Below are 18,732 nucleotides of genomic sequence, written 5' to 3' on the forward strand. Positions count from 1 at the left end.
AGTCCTCATCCCTGACCACCAGGACCAGGTAGCGCTCTGTCAGTACATGGGGGCCTCCCCTCATCGCCACGCTGCTCTGATGTGTACTGGTGCTTATTCTGACACTAGGGCTGGGTTCACATCCTATTTTTGCCATCCATTTAATGTATACCAAAAATGTATGCGTTAACAGAAGCCTCAGACTGATGCCGTACAGTGGCGTCCGTTCACCATACAGTTCCATGGTAGAAAAAAAATTTACATTAATGTATGCATTTTTTTAATGGACTCTGCATGATACAAAACCGTGGAGTGCTTCACATTTGTATACATCAAACCGACAGGAAATACAATTTTTCTAGGCTCCAGCAGGGCACATTTTTGAGAGCTTCCCTTTAAGACGCATACAAATGGCCCCTGATTAAAATACATATTTTTTTGTGGGAATTTTTTGCCAATGATCCCCCTCTGGTATGTCACTGTCCATGTTGTGGGATTATTTGTGTACTTCTAGTAAGTGTTTGCTGGCTGCAAAAATGACCTTAAGGTTTTTCAGGTTCGCCTGCCATTAAAGTGAATGGGGCCCACCGCGAACGCCCGGTTCACGAACATTTGATTGCGAACGCGCATTTGCGTTCGTGAATCGTCCTGGACGATGTTTGTCTATCACTCATCTCCAAAACATACATTATACCGTTCTTTATTTTTCACAGGTCTTGATATTAGTCTTAAGGCTATAATTATACAATTTTTCATTTTAAACAGGTCTTAATATCAAATTCAACATTCAATCCTGTCGGTTGCAATGTACCTAAACGGTAAATCCATTCAACTTCTTTTTTTATTTATTTTTACAATAGGATCCTCTCCTCTCCACTTTGTCCGTACTTTCTCCAACCCCACAAATTTTAAACCCTCTGGATTCTTATTGTGTTTTTTCTTATAGTGGGATGATGTTTCCATACCCGTCTTAATGTTACGAATGTGTTCTTGCACACGTGTTGTTAGTTTTCTCAGAGTCCTTCCTACATACTGGAGGCCACATGGGCGCTTCAGCATGTAGATCAACCCTATACATACACATGTCAATTCTCCTTCTATTTTAAAACATGTTCCTTTACTTCTAGAAGTAACCTCCTCAGTTCGACTTTGTTTATTTCCCCTTGTGAAGGTTTTTACAAGGTGCACAGAAACCGCACCATATCAATTGGTGTTTTCCATTTCTTTGTTGATTAATAGGTAAGAAGCTGTGCACCAATTTGTCCTTGATATTTACGGCTTTTCTAAAGGTAACTGTGATATTTTTGGGAATAGCCCCCCCCCCTTAAACCGGATAATTTTTCAAAACAGACCAGTTTTTACATATAGCATTTTTTTTTTATCAGACCTGCATTACTACTATATTGTGTAATAAAAGCTAATCTTAATTCCTCCCTCTTATCCTTCACATAAATCGTTTTCTTTTCGCAACTCTTTTTCTTTTTATTTCTTTAACCTTCTTTCACCACCTCCTCCCTACATTTCTCTAAGAATCCTTTTTTATATCCCTTTTCCAGGAACCTCTGTTCTATTAAAGGGGTTGCCCGAGTTATTTTTTTGTTCTTTCTATGTTCCTAACTAAGCAAATGTAACAGCTTTCCAATTCACTCACTTTATCTCCAGTGGCTGGTTTCTCAGAATTCACTGAGGGTCACATGACCTGTGATGTCAGCTTCTCTCCCTGCTCTGATAAAGGTCGTTTACAAGCCTGTAAACGAGAGGTCACTGTGCTGGCCACGCCCCCCTTCACTGCCTCTCTCCTAAGATTCTTAACCCCTTCAGCTGCACATACTGGCTAGCTGCAGCAGTGACAATTTTAGGCACAGGATCTGACGGACTAGAGAGAGCATTGCACAAGAAGTTAGGGGGAAGATCCTGTGCGTATTAGCAGTGTCATTATACAATTGGGACTTGTAGTTCTCCACTTACAAGTTGCTGTTTTCTCCCAGCACTCAGGGCAGCTCTTGTATTCACTGCCTTAGCAGTGTCATTATACAGCTGGGACTTGTAGTCCTACACGTTCAACATGCTGCAGAGTCTCCCAGCAGGCAGACATGTCACTCAGGGCAGCTCTTGTAGCCACTCCTTTAGCAGAGCAGGGGGAGGGGCAGAGATTGTTTTTATTGCATGTAAACAAAGGGCCAGAAAAGAACCAGGGAAATGAGGAAATATATATATTTTTTGCATAAAACTTGCTTAGCTTAGTTATATATTGCTGCCCATCAGATAGACCCATCAATGACGATAGATCCTTTTTAGCTGGCCTTTTGGAATAGTTTTCAACCAAGATTTGTGATGGCAACTTGTGGTTTCTCTATATGCTTGGTCTTAAATTTTCCTCCTTCTATAAAAATATTCAGATCCAAAAAATTCACAGAGGTCGAACTAATAGTTTCAGTAAAATAGAGGTTCCAATCATTTTCATTCATAAAAAAGCTATAAATCTCTCCAACCCCAGAATATCTCGTTTCCATATAAGTAAGCAATCATCTATGTATCTTTTCCAAAATACTAGACCCCCTCCATCTTTATCAATACATAGCTTTGGGTTTATATATTCCTCCTACCACTCGGCCATGAATAAATTAGCGAAACTATTTCCAGTACACTGTAAGTAAAAGCTCCTATTGAACCAAAAGTAATTATGACATAGGCAAAATTCTAAACATTCAAGTAAAAAAGCTCTCTGTTCAGATGACATCCCAATATCTTTTTTTTTTTAATGGTCCACAGCATTTACCCCTTTTTCTTTAAGGATTACTGTATAAAGAGATGTAACAGCTACAGTTGCCAAAAGTAGGTCTTCAGTATAAGGACCAAAATTTCTTAAATACCTTATTGTATCCCCTGTATCGTTTAGCTATGAGGGGGTGTCGGCTACATACTTTTGCAGATAAAAGTCGACGTACTCGGAGAGACGACTTGTGAGGGAATTAATACCGGACACTATTGGTCTCCCGGGGGAGTTTGTGATGCTCTTGTGTATCTTACGGAGATAAAAAATAACAGGAATTGCTGGATATTTTATTCCCAAATATTCATATTCCATTTTATTTAAAATCATTTTTTCTCTCCCCTTTTTTAACAATATCTCTATCTCTTTTTTTTAAAAACCATTGTCGGGTCTTTTTTCAGCTTCTTATATGTTTTTTCTTCTTATAATCACATGTTCATATTTTTCTTATCCTTATCTGCAGGCTTTATAACTATATGCTTGTTTTTTTTCTAGTGACTTCTAACCTTGTCTCTCTCCATATGTGAGGTTCATATACTTAGGTTTTGTGTCTATCTCTTCCAGTTCTTTTAATAGTCCTCTCTTAAAGGCATCTATGCATTCATTATTTTTTGGTTGAGGAACGAAACTGGATTTTTCTCGCAAATTGGTATGAATAATGTCACATTTTGTCCCCTTCTGTTGCGATTTGGTTTGGGTTCGATATCATATACTTGGCGATACTCAATTTTCTAATAAAACGATGGATGTCTAAAAATGTTTCAAACTTATTCATCTGTTTAGTGGGCGCATATTTTAATCCCTTTAATAAAACCACACTCATTTCCACTCAATGTATGGGGGCTGAGGTTATAAAACCCTTTTAATTCTCCTTTATTTTCTTGATTTGTGGGCTGTTTATCTCTTAGCCTCTTTTAGATTTCTTTTTTTGGGGGTCCTGATTTTTTCTAAAGGTTTTATCTCGCTTACTATCCTTTCTTCCTCTTCCCTCTGAATCCCTTTTATATTTTGATAGGGAAAATTTTGTTGGATATCTGCTTGAGTGTGTCCCTTATGTTCCTCTACTGTTGTATTTTTCTCTAATCGCTGGTAGTAGTAATTATTTGCAAGAAATCTTGAATTTTCATGTGTATATCCCTGCAAATTTCTCGACTGATATGGCGGTTGTCTCCTATTTGGATATGGCCTATAGTTCGTTGGTATATATGGGTGTCTATGATATTGCAGATTACCATTTCTATAATAATTTCTATACCCATATGGCCTTGCTTGATTCGGGTGATATCTGGGTTCATAATTTCCTTGTTTTTTTGTTTGTATATATCCTTCATTATAGTGTATCCTCTCGTAACCAGTGAATTCCTCTTTGTGAGATACAATCGCATCCCTCTCTACGTTGCCCTTTTGGACTGACAGATCTCCTGATTCTTTCGATCTCCACTTATACACCTTTTTTTGGCGATAATCTTTTATCACTTTTATATATTTTCTATGTTTTTTAGTCTTTACTTCTGCCTCTATTTTTATAACATTTTCTGACATTTCTGGGACAGCTCCCCATAATCATTTAGTTCTTTAAATGGTTCTAACTTCCTATGGATATCTTCTATGTCCATGTTTATTTGTTTTCATTTGTTTTTCCTTATTCCTATAATATATTGCATCACATTAATGGCACATTCATTCATAAGTTTCTCCCACCCATCCTGCTCATTCCCATCCTCTGAGCTGAGGGGATATTGCCATCTTAGACCTTCGTTAATCTTTCCTTCAGTCAGGTATTTCTCTAGAGCAATCACCAGGGGCTGATTAAGTGCATGATAGGCCCGGGGCTGTCTGCCCAACTCGCCCCCCCCCCCCCCCATTTTAGTTTTAGTTTTAGTTTTTTTCTGTATAAAGAGGCTGCGGTGCTTCTTAAGTGCCAAAGTCTGTTCCTAGTCCATATGACATTGTTCACATGGTCTAGGTGCAGCTCTGTTCCATCTGAGTGATTGGGGCTGAGCCGCAATACCAAGCACAGTGCTATCAAATGGACAGCGCTGTGCTTGGTAAGGAGTAAAGAGGCTGCGACGCTCACTGGGACCTCGCAGTCTCCTCAAACAGCTGATTGGTGGGGGTGCCAGGAGTCAGACACCCACCATCTCATAACAGATTTTATAGATGTTACCTACAGTCCTATGTAACACCCCACAGTGAACTATTGTGTTATCTGGGCTGTTACATAGGACTGCAGGTGACAAATTAAAATTTTAGTTGCCAAATTTAAAATACATGCGATTATGATAAAAAAATACTTGGAGGAAAAGATAAGACACAGGTCACAGTAGTGAGCCAGCTCTACGTATAGGGGAATACAGAACCACAAACCTGTTACATTCAGTGACTTCTGCTGTCGTGAAGATCTTCTCTTTCCTCTTCTCCTCCGTTTGACCCAGACCGCCATGACTAATTCTTTCAGCCGCATCTCGTCTCTACAGAGTTTGTTACAGACACGTTAGATTTCTCATAATTGGGGTAATTTATCAAACTGGTGTAAAGTAGAACTGGCTTAGTTGCCAATAGCAATCAATCAGATTCCACCTTTCATTTTCCAAAGGAGCTGTGAATGAAAGGTGAAATCTGTTGCAATGGGTAACTAACCCAGTTCTACTTTACACCAGTTTAATAAATTAACCCAAAGGTCCCTATAGTGTCTACAGCAATTATAATGTCCCCTAGAGTAGCCCCAGTAATAATAACACTCTATATTGTGCTCCAGGTAATAATGCATGTATAGTGTCCCCAAAAATAATGTCCCCTAATAGAAATGTCCCCACACTGCCCCATATAGTAATTTTCCCCACACTGCCCCAATATAGTAATTTCCCCCACACTGTCCCCATATAGTAATTTCCCCCACACTGCCCCATATAGATATTTCCCCCACACTGCCCCATATAGTAATTTCCCCCACACTGCCCCATATAGTAATTTCCCCCACACTGCCCCCATACAGTCATTTTTTTCGACACTGCCTCCCATGTAGTAATTCCCCCCACACTGCCCCCATCAAGTAATAACCCCACACACTGCCCCCATCAAGTAATAACCCCACACACTGCCCCCATTAGATAATTTGCCCCGACACTGCCATCCATATAGTAATTTTCCCCCACACTGCCATCCATTAACCCCTTAGGGACCCATGACGTACCGGTACGTCAAGTGTTGCTCCAATCACCGGCGCCCGCCGGGCGGTGATCAGAACAAGGTGCCTGCTCAAATCATTGAGCAGGCACCTCGGCTAAATGCGCGGGGGGGTCCAGTGACCACCCCGTGTCGGTGATCGCTGCAAACCACAGGTCAATTCAGACCTGCGGTTTGCGGCTTTAACCTGGTGCGGCGGTGGTGCCATCGGGTCCCCATGGGGCTGTAGGGGGGGGGGGAACTGATGGCATGGAAGGCATTGCAATGACTTCCTAAGGCTTCTGCGCTGCCTTCCGGTGAAGAGCCTGTGAGATCCAGCCCCCTGGATCTCACAGGCCCCGGAAGCTGTATGAGTAATACACGCAGTATTACTCATACAGTCAATGCATTCCAATACAGAAGTATTGGAATGCATTGTAAAGGAATATACCCCCAAAAGTTCAAGTCCCAAAGTGGGACAAAAAATAAAGTGAAAAAAAAGTTGAAAAAGTTTTCCCACAAAAAAAATAAAAGTTTCAAGTAAAAAAAAAACACGTTATTTTCCCAAATAAAGTAAAAAAAATAGGGAAAAAATAGGGAAAAAAAATGTATACATATTAGGTATCGCTGCGTCCATATCGACCGGCTCTATAAACATATCACATGACCTAACCCCTCAGATGAACACCGTAAAAAATAAAAAATAAAAACTGTGCTAAATAAAAAAATATTTTGTCACCTTATATCACAAAAAGTACAACAGCAAGCGATCAAAAAGGCGTTTGCCCACCAAAATAGTACCAATCTAACCGTCACCTAATCCCGCCAAAAATTAGCCCTTACCTAAGAAAACTGAAAAAACTATGGCTCTCAGAATATAGAGACACTAAAACATGATTTTTTTTTTTGTTTCAAAAATGATATTATTGTGTAAAACTTACATAAAAAAAAAAAAGTATACATATTAGGTATCGCTGCATCCGTATCGACCGGCTGTATAAAAATATCACATGACCTCACCCCTCAGATGAACACCGTAAAAAATGTCAAATAAAAACTGTGCTAAATAAGCCATTTTTTGGCACCTTACGTCACAAAAAGTCTAATAGCAAGCGATCAAAAAGTCACACGCACCCCAAAATAGTGCCAATAAAACCGTCATCTCATCCCACAAAAATTATACCCTACCCAAGGTAATCGCCCAAAAACTGAAAAAATTATGGCTCTCAGACTATGGAAACACTAAAACATGATTTTTTTTTTGCTTCAAAAATAAAATCATTGTGCAAAACTTACATAAATAAAAAAAAAGGCATACATATTAGGTATCGCCGCATCCGTGACAACCTGGTCTATAAAAATATCACATGACCTAACCTGTCAGATGAATGTTGTAAATAACAAAAAATAAAAACAGTGCCAAAACAGTTATTTATTGTTATCTTGCCTCACAAAAAACTGTAATATAGAGCAACCAAAAATCATATGTACCCTAAACTAGCACCAACAATACTGCCACCCTATCCCGTAGTTTCTTAAATGGGGCCACTTTTTGGGAGTTTCTACTCTAGGGGTGCATCAGGGGGACTTCAAATGGGACATGGTGTAAAAAAAAAACAGTCCTGCAAAGTCGCCTTCCAAAAACCGTATGGCATTCCTTTCCTTTTGCGCCCTGCCGTGTGCCTGTACAGCTGTTTACGACCACATATGGGTTGTTTCTGTAAACTACAGAATCAGGGCCATAAATATTGAGTTTTGTTTGGCTGTTAACCCTTGCTTTGTTACTGGGAAAAATGGATTAAAATGGAAAATTTGCCCAAAAATTTAAATTCTGAAATTTAATCTCCATTTGCCAATAACTCTTGTGGAACACCTAAAGGGTTAACGACGTTTGTAAAATCTGTTTTGAATACCTTGAGGGGTGTAGTTTCTTAGATGGGGTCACTTTTATGGAGTTTCTACTCTAGGGTTGCATCAGGGGGGCTTCAAATGGGACATGGTGTCAAAAAAACCAGTCCAGCAAAATCTGCCTTCCAAAAACCGTATGGCATTCCTTTCCTTCTGCGCCCTGCCGTGGGCCCGTACAGTAGTTTACAACCACATATGGGGTGTTTCTGTAAACTACAGAATCAGGGCCATAAATATTGAGTTTTGTTTGGCTGTTAACTCTTGCTTTGTAAAAGTAAAAAATATATTAAAATGGAAAATCTGCCAAAAAAGTGAAATTTTCAAACTTCTATCTCTATTTTCAATATTCTTGTGGAACACCTAAAGGGTTAAAAACGTTTGTAAAATCAGTTTTGAATACCTTGAGGGGTGTAGCTTCTTAGATAGGGTCACTTTTATGAAGTTTCTATTTTAGGGGTGCATCAGGGGGGCTTCAAATGGGACATGGTGTCAAAAAAACTAGTCCAGCAAAATCTGCCTTCCAAAAACCGTATGGCATTCCTTTCCTTCTGCGCCCTGCCGTGTGCCCGTACAGTAGTTTACAGAATCAGGGCCATAAATATTGAGTTTGGTTTGGCTGTTAACCCTTGCTTTGTAACTGGAAAAAAAATATTAAAATGGAAAATCTGCCAAAAAAGAGAAATTTTGAAATTGTATCTCTATTTTCCATTAATTCTTGTGGAACACCTAAAGGGTTAACAAAGTTTGTAAAATTAGTTTTGAATACCTTGAGGGTGTAGTTTCTAGAATGGGGTCATTTTTGGGTGGTTTCTATTATGTAAGTCTCGCAAAGTGACTTCAGACCTGAACTGGTCCCTAAAAATTGGGCTTTTGAAAATTTCTGAAAAATTTCAAGATTTGCTTCTAAACTTCGAAGCCTTGTAACATCCCCAAAAAATTAAATATTATTCCCAAAATGATCCAAACAAAAATTAGACAGATGGAGAATGTAAAGTAATAACTATTTTTGGAGGTATTACTATGTATTATAGAAGTAGAGAAATTTTAACTTAGAAATTTGCAATTTTTTAAAAATGTTGGTAAATTTGGTATTTTTTTATAAATAAAAAATATTTTTTTTTACTTCATTTTACCAGTGTCATGAAGTACAATATGTGACGAAAAAACTTTCTCAGAATGGCCTGGATAAGTCAAAGCGTTTTAAAGTTATCAGCAATTAAAGTGATACTGGTCAGATTTGCAAAAAATGGCCAAGTCCAGAAGGTGAAACAGGGCCGAGTCCTTAAGGGGTTAAGTAATTTGCCCCCACACTGCCCTTTATTAAGTAATTTGCCCCCACACTGCCCCCATCAAGTAATAACCCCCCACACTGCCCCCCATTAAATAATTTGTCCTGACACTGCCATCCATTAATTAATTTGCCCCCCACAGTATTAATTTCTCCACACTGCCCCACAGTATTAATTCCCCCATGGTAGTAATTTGCCCCCACAGTATTAATTGTCCCCACACTGCCCCCAGAGTACTAATTTTTCCCACACTAGTAATTTGCCACCACGTAGTAGTTTGCCCCCCCACTGTCCCTTCAGTAATGTCCCCCAAAGTTGGCAGTTGGCACACACAAAAAAATAATAATAAAAGCTAATACTTACCTGTGTCCCAGTCAGCACTCACCGGTCGATGGTGCAGGCGCGCTGTGCACACACGTCAGTGTGCTGCGTCCGGGCACAGGCGCGGCACGATGACGTCATCACGCCCGCCTGCCCTGGGATTTTACTACCGCATAGGCTTCAGGCCTACTAGGTGATTGGTGGACGGCGGCAGGGCAGGGAACTATGTGCTCCCGTGCTCCGCCGTAGTTTGTGGGTGTTTGGGCAATGCTGGGCTCGGGGCAACTGACCCAAATGCCCCAATTATAATCCGCCACTGGCAATCACATCCCAAGTGGTTTTCACCTCCTTGGTTATCAACTTCTCTAGCTCAATAAAAATTCCTTCAAGGTCGTTTGATTTTTCCTCCCCATACTCCAGGGAAAATACATAATCTATATTGCACTTAAAATTAGCTCTAAAATCAAATATATCCACCCGAATGCGGCTGAGAATAAACAATCAGCAAACTTGTAATGAACAAAAAATTAAAAAATTAAAAATTAAATAAGAAAGTCTCAAACCGCAATTTTGCTTGGAGCGCAGCAGGTCTATGGTGAGGTAGGTTCAAGTTCACACTTAGTCCTAAATATTATGTAAAAGACCGCGCAGCTCCTGAACCATCAGTGAAAGTGTCAGTATTCAAAGTCACATAGACAGTATATTTCCAATACGATCGATCACTGGGTTAATGCCCGGACTTCCACTTCAGTCGATCTCTTTGTCTCATAGATATTATGTAAGACAACGCGACATAGTGAAAAACCGTAAATGTTCTAGTAATCACGCTTTATTTTATTATACTTACAAGATTTAAAACAGATAAATTCATATAAAATCATATAAAACACATCTAGTTCCTCCACCTGCCCGACCCGGGTCTAAAAAGGGTATATCGTAATTGTACTGACTCACAAGATTATGATAAACAGAGTACATTAATTGAACAGAGGTTCCTGGAAAAGGGATATAAAAAAGGATTCTTAGGCCTCATGCACACGACCATAGTTATGGTCTGCATCTGAGCCGCAGTTTCTGCGGCTCGGATGCAGACCCATTCACTTCAATGGGGCCGCAAAAGATGCAGACAGCACTCCGTGTGCTGTCCGCATCTGTTGCTCCGTTCCGTGGCCCCGCAAAAAAAAGGGCCAAGAATAGGCATGTCTACAATGGCCTGTCCGTTCCGTTCCGCAAATTGCAGAAGGCACACTGGCGGCTTCAGTTTTTTGCGGATCCGCGGTTTGCAGACCACAAAAAAAACGGCACGGTCGTGTGCATGAGGCCTTAGAGAAATGTAAGGAGGAGGTGGTGACAGAAGGTGAAACTATTTCTGTGAAGGATAAGAGGGAGGAATTAAGATTATCTTTTATTACACAATATAGTAGTAATGCAGGTCTGATAAAAAAATGCTATGTGTAAAAACTGGTCTGCTTTGAAAAATGATCCGGTTTTGGGGGGGCTAATCCTAAAAAATAACATGCACATGACAGTTGTTTTTTGCAGTCCGCAAATAGCAGATCCGTGTTCCTGTTTTTTTTACATCCACATCCGTTCTGTTTGTCTGCAAATTTTGTAGGTTGTGTTTCCATGTGTCTTCAGTTTTTTTTGCGGTCCGCCCAAAAAAACTAAAGGCTGTAACTCTTGAAATTTAATATATTCACATTTCTTAGCAACCATCCGTAAAAAAAAAAAACTGATGCGAATGACATACGGGTGGCTTCCGTTGGTCATCCCCTTTTTTTTGGGGACCCATTGACTTCAATGGGTCTGCAAAATGTTTATTGCGGACAAGAATAGGACATGCAATACTTTTTTTGCAGACGTGAAACACGGACAGCGGACGCGGACAAGAAATGGATGAGTCCACTGCATTTTTAACAGATCCATAGAAATGAATGGGAAACTATCCGAGCCGCAAAAAAATGGAACGGAAGCCGCAAAAAAACACTGCTGTGTGCATGTAGCCTAATGCCTATCCTTGTCCGCAAACTAGAAAAAAAATAGGACATGCACTATTTTTTTTGTGGAGCAACGGATGCGGACCCATTGAAATGAATGGGTCCGCATCCTATCCGCAAAAAAAAAGGAACGGACACGGAAGCAAACAACGTTTGTGTGCATGTAGCCTTAAGATGGGTGTGGAAACACAGTTTATCAGCCCACTATAAGAAAAAACACAATAAGGGCCGCTTCACACGAGCGGATGCCGTGCGTGGCATCCGCTCCGTGAAAGAGTGCCAAGACCCGCTGCAGACTGCGGAGGCACGGAGCAGTAACAAAGTAACATGACTGTTAATGCTCCGTGCCTCTCTGTTATCTTTTTACTTCGAAATCACAGTTGTCACTGTGATTTCGAAGTAAAGAGATCACAGAGAGGCACGGAGCATTAACAGTCATGTTACTGCTCCGTGCCTCCGCAGTCTGCAGCGGGTCTTGGCACTCTTTCACGGAGCGGATGCCACGCACGGCATCCGCTCGTGTGAAGCGGCCCTAAGAATCCAGAGGGTTTAAAATTTGTGGGGTTGGAGAAAGTGCGGACAAAGTGGAGAGGGGAGGATCCTATTGTAAAAATAAATAAAAAAGAAGTTGAATGGTTGAGAATAGTGTTGATCGCAAATATTCTAATTGCTAATTTTTGATCGCTAATATTGGCACTTCGAGAATTCGCAAATATCTAGACTATAGTGCTATATCTTCGTAATCATGAATATTCTTTTTTTTTTTTTCATCAGTACCCATGATCCCTCACTGCTTCTTGCTTGTGGCCAATGAGAAGGCTGCAATATCTTTGACTTTAGAAGTAGTGTTGATCGTGAATTTTCGTATCGCAAATTTATATTGCAAATTTTCCGATTACCAATTTTCGCAATCAAGGAAATAATGACGAGATCACAAATTTTTTAATTCGCGAATATATGACGAATATTCGTGAAATATTGCAAATTTGAATATTGCCTCTGCCGCTCATCACTGGTTGAGAAGAATACTGAATAGTTTTATTTGTCATCTCTTCGCTATTTATTGATTTGGATATTAAAATACCAATGTGCTGAGATTTGTATGGTGTATAATGGGGTAATATATGAAATAGGAATTTTAGTTTTATCGTCCGAGTTTTTTAGTAGCCATATTATGTTTTAAGAATGCACCTCCAAGCAGTTTTTATTGACAACGCCCATACCCTTATAAAAGGGAGTGTCTCAGTTCAGTATACAGTTGCCCCTGAGGAAGCGAGAGCAAAACCCGGGTCGGGCAGGACAGAGGGTCTGTCACATCTGCTATATTGTAATATGGACAGTACACATGGTTAAAAAAATCTGTGAAAGGACAGTGTATTCCATAAATGTCAGATAGGTATGGGTTTCAGCTCTGGGACCTGCACCTATCTCAAGAACAGGTGTCTAACAGCCACCATTAATAGAGAGGTGGCTTTGCATGCATGTCTCTCACTCTCCATTGACTTCTATGTGCCTTGTGAAAATAGCCTATTAAGCATCTACTCTGATAGAAGTTGATGGAGAGGGCTGCACATGTGCAGTCACTTCTCTATTCATGTCGGCCACAAGATGAGGCCCTCTTTTTGAGAGAGGATATGGTACATCGTGCCAATGAGCTATTTGAAGGGGCTGCAACACTTAGATTAAGGCTGAGGCCTCTTCATTGTATACTAACCACTATCCCATACTTTGAATTGGTATTGCAGCTCTATCCCATTCTCTTGATGGGGATGGACCTGCACAAACTCCATGTGACCAATGGAAGTGTTGTAACAAGCAGAAGAAGAGCCACAGCCCTTTCCAACATCTGACCAGCAGGGGTGCCGGGACTCTGAGTTCCACAATAGATATTTAACTCTTGCATGCCCTTTATAACAATATTATTTACTGTGGTAGTGAGATTTGTAACAGCACTATAACTTAGGCCTTAGGCTACTTTCACACTTGCGTTTTTCTTTTCCGGCACTGAGTTCCGTCACAGGGGCTCTATGCCGGAAAAGAACTGATCAATTTTATCCCCATGCATTCTGAATGGAGAGTAATCCGTTCAGTTTGCATCAGGATGTCTTCAGATCAGTCGTTTTGACTAATCAGGCAAAAGAGAAAACTGCAGCATGACTTGCCTGAATGCCGGATCCGGCATTTTTTCCCATAGGAATGTATTAGTGCATTCAGAATACTGGAATGCCGGATCCGTCGTTCCGACATGCACAGATCGGTAAAAATGTGAAAAAATGTACAAGACGGATCCGTCAGTCCGCATCACAAGCGGAGAGACGGATCCGTCCTTGCAATGCATTTGTGAGACGGATCCGCATCCGGATCCGTCTCACAAATGCTTTCAGTCAGTGGCAGATCGGCAGGTCCGGCGGGCAGTTCCGACGATGGAACTGCCCGCCGGATCACACTGCCGCAAGTGTGAAAGTACCCTTAGGCATTCATGCGACCATGTGCTTCCAGGTCCATGCTTCCACGCTGCAAAAGATAGGACATATCCTATGAAGGTAGGACATGTGCAATGAAGTCAATGGGTCTGCACCGCAATGTGGGGTGCACACGGCCAGGGCTCGTGTTTTGTTGATCCGCAGTTTTTGGTCTGCAAAACAGACACGGTTTTGTGAATGCAGCCTTACAATGATGAATTTGGGATTGAGTAGAGATGTTGGTACAAGTATGGTAGGTGGAGAAACCAAACCTTGCATTTTTTGGCTGTTCTCGTATGTCCTCTTCTATCCTTAAGGTGATTCCATCCTTCTTGACATTTCAGACCTTCGGAGCTTCAGACTGGGAGTTTTTCAGAATAAAGGATCGCTTTTTTCTGGCGGTGGCCAATAGTCATAATTACACAGTGGGAATAAAAATGCAGAGAACTGAAGAATATGCCATCGTCTCCGCTATTTATGAGCTGAACATCACTGCACAACAGTTTGTCAAGTACCAAGATATCATCACTTACAGGTAATATTTTGGGGCTATCATAAGAGGAAATAGGTGTAATACAATCTCTATTGAGGAAATGCGGTTGGCATTCGTGCCACTCACCTCTAATCCAAATATTTCAATGCTTGTCACTGCTACCCATGGATAGATGGCTGCTGCATACTGGTTGTATGATTATAAATGAGAATTTCTACAGTGAGAGCCATGTTTCAAGTGGTGCGATTCTGCTAAATTGTTTTGCAATTATCATCTGCTAAGTTGTCAGCACTGTGTACAGTATCACATTATTTTAATAGCACTGTGTGTATTATCCCTGTACTGTGACATCACTGTGTGTATTATCACTGTACTGTGACATCACTGTGTGTATTATCCCTGTACTGTGACATCACTGTGTGTATTATCCCTGTACTGTGACATCACTGTGTGCATTATCCCTTTACTGTGATAGCACTGTTTGCGTTGTTCCTGTACTGTGACATTACTGTGTGCATTATTAATGTACTGTGACATCACTGTGTGCATTATTGATGAACCGTGACATCACTGTGTGCATTATTGATGTACCATGACATCACTGTATGCATTATTGATATACGTTGTCAGCACTGTGTACAGTATCACATTATTTTAATAGCACTGTGTGCATTGTCTCTGTATTGTGACATCACTGTGAGCGCTGTAACTCTGTGTTCATTACACCTCTACTGTGACATCCCTGTGTGCATTATCCCTGTACTGTGACATCACTGTGTCATCATATTTTGAATTATCTCAGTAATTTAGGAAGACTGAAATATTTATAATCTTTTCATGTTCTGACTGCTGGTTAAGGTGGTCAAGTTTCACTATGGGACCCCAGGGTTACTTTTTACGGCACTGTTTATGGCCCGGCTTATTAGATGTTCATATTGCTTTCTCTACTCATAATCTTTAGCAGAGTCCTGTTCCTATCCTCGAATGGCTGATCTCTCCTGTAGGTCATATATTATCCACCATTGCTGGTCTTCGCCCCTTGTAACATAAATGTCTGAACCCTTCTCACAAGGTCTCCTCTTTCTTTTAGTGCCGTTGACTGGGAGTTTTTCACAGTTGCTGAAGACTATTTCCTAGTTGTGGCAAATTCTTATGATGGCAACTCCTTCTCTGTCAACAGCGTTATCTACAGGTATGTAAAAGGAGTGCTCCATATATCTCCTGTAGACTTTACCTTTTTTTATTGACTATAAGTTGAATTGAACCAATGTTAGCACAAAGTCCTCACATGAAACTTCAGTCTTTCATTTAACCTTTTTAGCCCTGAGAGATTTTCTGTCTTTGCGTTTTTGTTTCTCACTCCCTGCCTTCCTGCAGCTATAACTTTTAAATTTGTCTGCTCACATAGCTGTATAAGGACCTTTTTTTTTATTGACAGGGCTAGACATGCTGAGGGCAGTGCTGTGTCCTAGAGCTGTGTGATAGCATCTACATATAATATACACTATGTACTATAGCTTCACCACACGGAAATCTGCTCAGAAAGCTAATACACATATTACTGCTTTATTCATAGGCACAATATATGAGACCATACACTTAGCACAGAGTGATAGCATTACTACATATAAATGCATGTTTTTTCTCTGCTCACATGTCTTTATAAGAATATATTGTGCCTGTGAATAAAGCAGTAATATGTGTATTAGCTTTCTCAGCAGATCTCAGTGTGGTGAAGCTATAGTACATAGAGTATATGATATGTAGATGCTAGGATGCAGCTCTGCCCTCAGCATGTCTAGCCCTGACACCCAGTGACCCTCTGCCTTGCCTGAATGGATGGGTTTTATGGACAAGCTAATTCTTTTTAATCCTCATTATCAATAATGTGATTATTTTTAACGCTTTCTTATCAGGCAAGTAAGCCAGACAGTTCCAGATACCCACTGACTATAATGGAGACAAAAAGCACTGATGCAGCAGTATTTGACCAGTCTCAAAGCCGGAATATACGCTTGAAAGCAGCAAAATTACCCGTCAGAACCCATTATAATCAATGGGAATCTTCTGCCGGAACAAACTACCGGAGTTCAAAAGGCATATGTGAACCTAGCCGCAGTGCTACTTTGAGTCGGTACTAAACTGAGTAGTAATACTGCTGTGTAAAAGCTTTTAATTGATTCTAAGGATAAGGCCCTATGCCCAAGGCAGTATTTTCAGTCTCCGATCCACATTTTTTTTTTTTATTTCAATGGGGCTGCAAAAGATGCCGATAGCCGTGTGTTGCCCAAATCCATTTTGTCCATTCCACCAGCACTCAAAAAAAGATACAACAAGTTATATTCTTGTCCGCTTTGTGGACAAGGATACATTCTTCAAGAGTTTAAAAAAATGGCGACATGCACACGGCTGGGATGCGTGTTCAGCAGTTTGCTGACCGTAAAACACATGAGGCCTCAAACATTTTCACACACCCATGACATCACCGCATTTTAGCATCTGTATTATTGCTGCACCTAGAACTTTATGATTATACAGGTTCAGTTCGATAGAACCCCAATTTGGTAGCTGCCATATTAATGTCAAATCCATGTTTCTTGGTATTAAATAGCTGGATAGTAAGAACGTTAATGCAGTGTCCGACAACAATCTTTCCATAACTGCGAGCACATTACAGCACAGATGCTACAGTTGTCATCTTTTGTATTCACAGGTGGCAGGGCTATGAGGGATTTGTGGCTGTCCACTACTTGCCTACCTATGGCTGTCGAGATTGGGAAGCATTTAAAACCAACAATGGCTCCTACATCATGTACTCCAGTGCCAAGGAGCCAACTGCAAGGGTACTGAAGCTGAGGACTGTATGAATCCAGGAAAGCAGAAGTATATCAGTTCAGTCTGTAAAAGATGTGATCCGGGAAAGCAGTTCATGTGTCTATCAGACAAACCTCTAGACTGTTGTAATCATTAAAATAATATGTCTGTGCATGGGTGTCCTTACACAGTGCAGTCTGACTGCAGAATCCGCAGTGCTGATTACTGCTAATTCCGCGACTGGGCTGCACCGTGATGGCGAGTACAGCTACAGTCTGGCGGTAATCTACATGCGGATTCCGTAACCAAACTACACCATGTGCTGGCCCCCTATAAACCCCTTGCTTATTGCAAATCTAATGCATGGTTGTGTCACCTGGCTAGGAAGATGTGGTCATAGGTACAATTGTAAGGCTATGTTCAAGTATCACATAATAGATTTGCTGTAGAACCTTATTTTATTCATCTGAATGGGGTTCGCAGAAATCCATGCACATGTTGAAGCAAACCTCATTCAGATACATGGGACTGATTTTCCGGTGCAACATATCCGCCATGTGTGAATATACGCTAATAATGCTGCTCAGGCAGTGAACCTAAATTGGCAATGCAAACTTTTGCTGTGTCACTTTATATGCAGAGGCAACTAGCCTAATCATGGAACTGCCTAACATAAAGGGGACTTCTGTATCATCTCCTGTATGCTGCCATCACAGACTGGCTGAAATCAGCAGACTGTCACTTGTCTGGTAATGTAATGGTTTAATGGTGGCAGCATGCACTGGAGAAGAGTCTGGCGTATTCATGAGCTCCCTCTCTCCACGATCACCTGCTGATGACTGACTGCTCTCTAATTTGAGGATACTTTTGAATGTCTCAAAAGTTCATATTCAAATCCATCCACAGATCCTGTACAATGGCCCAAAGTTGTATGGTGGTTTGTAGAACAGCATGTTACAGACATATCCATAATACAGCAGCCAGTAGCGCGCTAATCTTTTTTCTAGTGAATTCATATAGAACACAACAGTAAAACGATCGGCATGCTTCCATATGAGATCAGAGGCGCGTAGAGGTACAGTATGAGCCCACAGAGTGCAATGGGTGCCGTATTTTATGGCTCCATACGAGCTGTTGTTAGCTGCCATACATAATCTCTGCATCCATTTTTATAACTGCGCTGTAGCGTGTAAACCTAGCTTTATAAGTGTTTTATACATATTCCACTAGTCCTACCTAAGATGATTTAGAGTAGGCGACTTCAGTATTATTGGTAATAACAATGGCATCAACTCTGTATGGTCATAGAGGCAAGTAACATAGTTAGTTGCAATTTAGGGAAAAATGAAAAACTATCTTTTATCTCTCCTGTAATGACTATTAAGGTAAGGCCAAATAGTGCAGCAGGCTACACGTGGCAGTCTATGCCCACCCGCAACAGTCTATACAATTTTGCGGGAAAATCATGGAGCTATTTGCTGGCTTGGTGTATTATCACGAATTCTAAGATTGGGGAAAAAGACTTAACACG

General features: G+C 40.7%; 1 protein-coding gene across 1 annotated transcript in view; it reads left to right on the forward strand.

Moving 5' to 3' along the window:
* Positions 1-18,275, forward strand: part of LOC122945385 (thrombospondin-type laminin G domain and EAR repeat-containing protein-like) — a 76,414-nt gene extending 58,139 nt beyond the window's left edge. The window contains exons 4-6 of the mRNA XM_044304458.1: positions 14,239-14,429; positions 15,478-15,579; positions 17,101-18,275. Of these exons, the coding sequence (XP_044160393.1) occupies positions 14,239-14,429; positions 15,478-15,579; positions 17,101-17,254 (447 nt within the window). The 3' untranslated portion in view covers positions 17,255-18,275. The remainder of the gene's footprint in view (positions 1-14,238; positions 14,430-15,477; positions 15,580-17,100) is intronic.
* Positions 18,276-18,732: the final 457 nt, after the last annotated feature.

This window comes from Bufo gargarizans, chromosome 8, assembly GCF_014858855.1.
Source record: "Bufo gargarizans isolate SCDJY-AF-19 chromosome 8, ASM1485885v1, whole genome shotgun sequence".
NCBI lineage: Eukaryota > Metazoa > Chordata > Amphibia > Anura > Bufonidae > Bufo > Bufo gargarizans.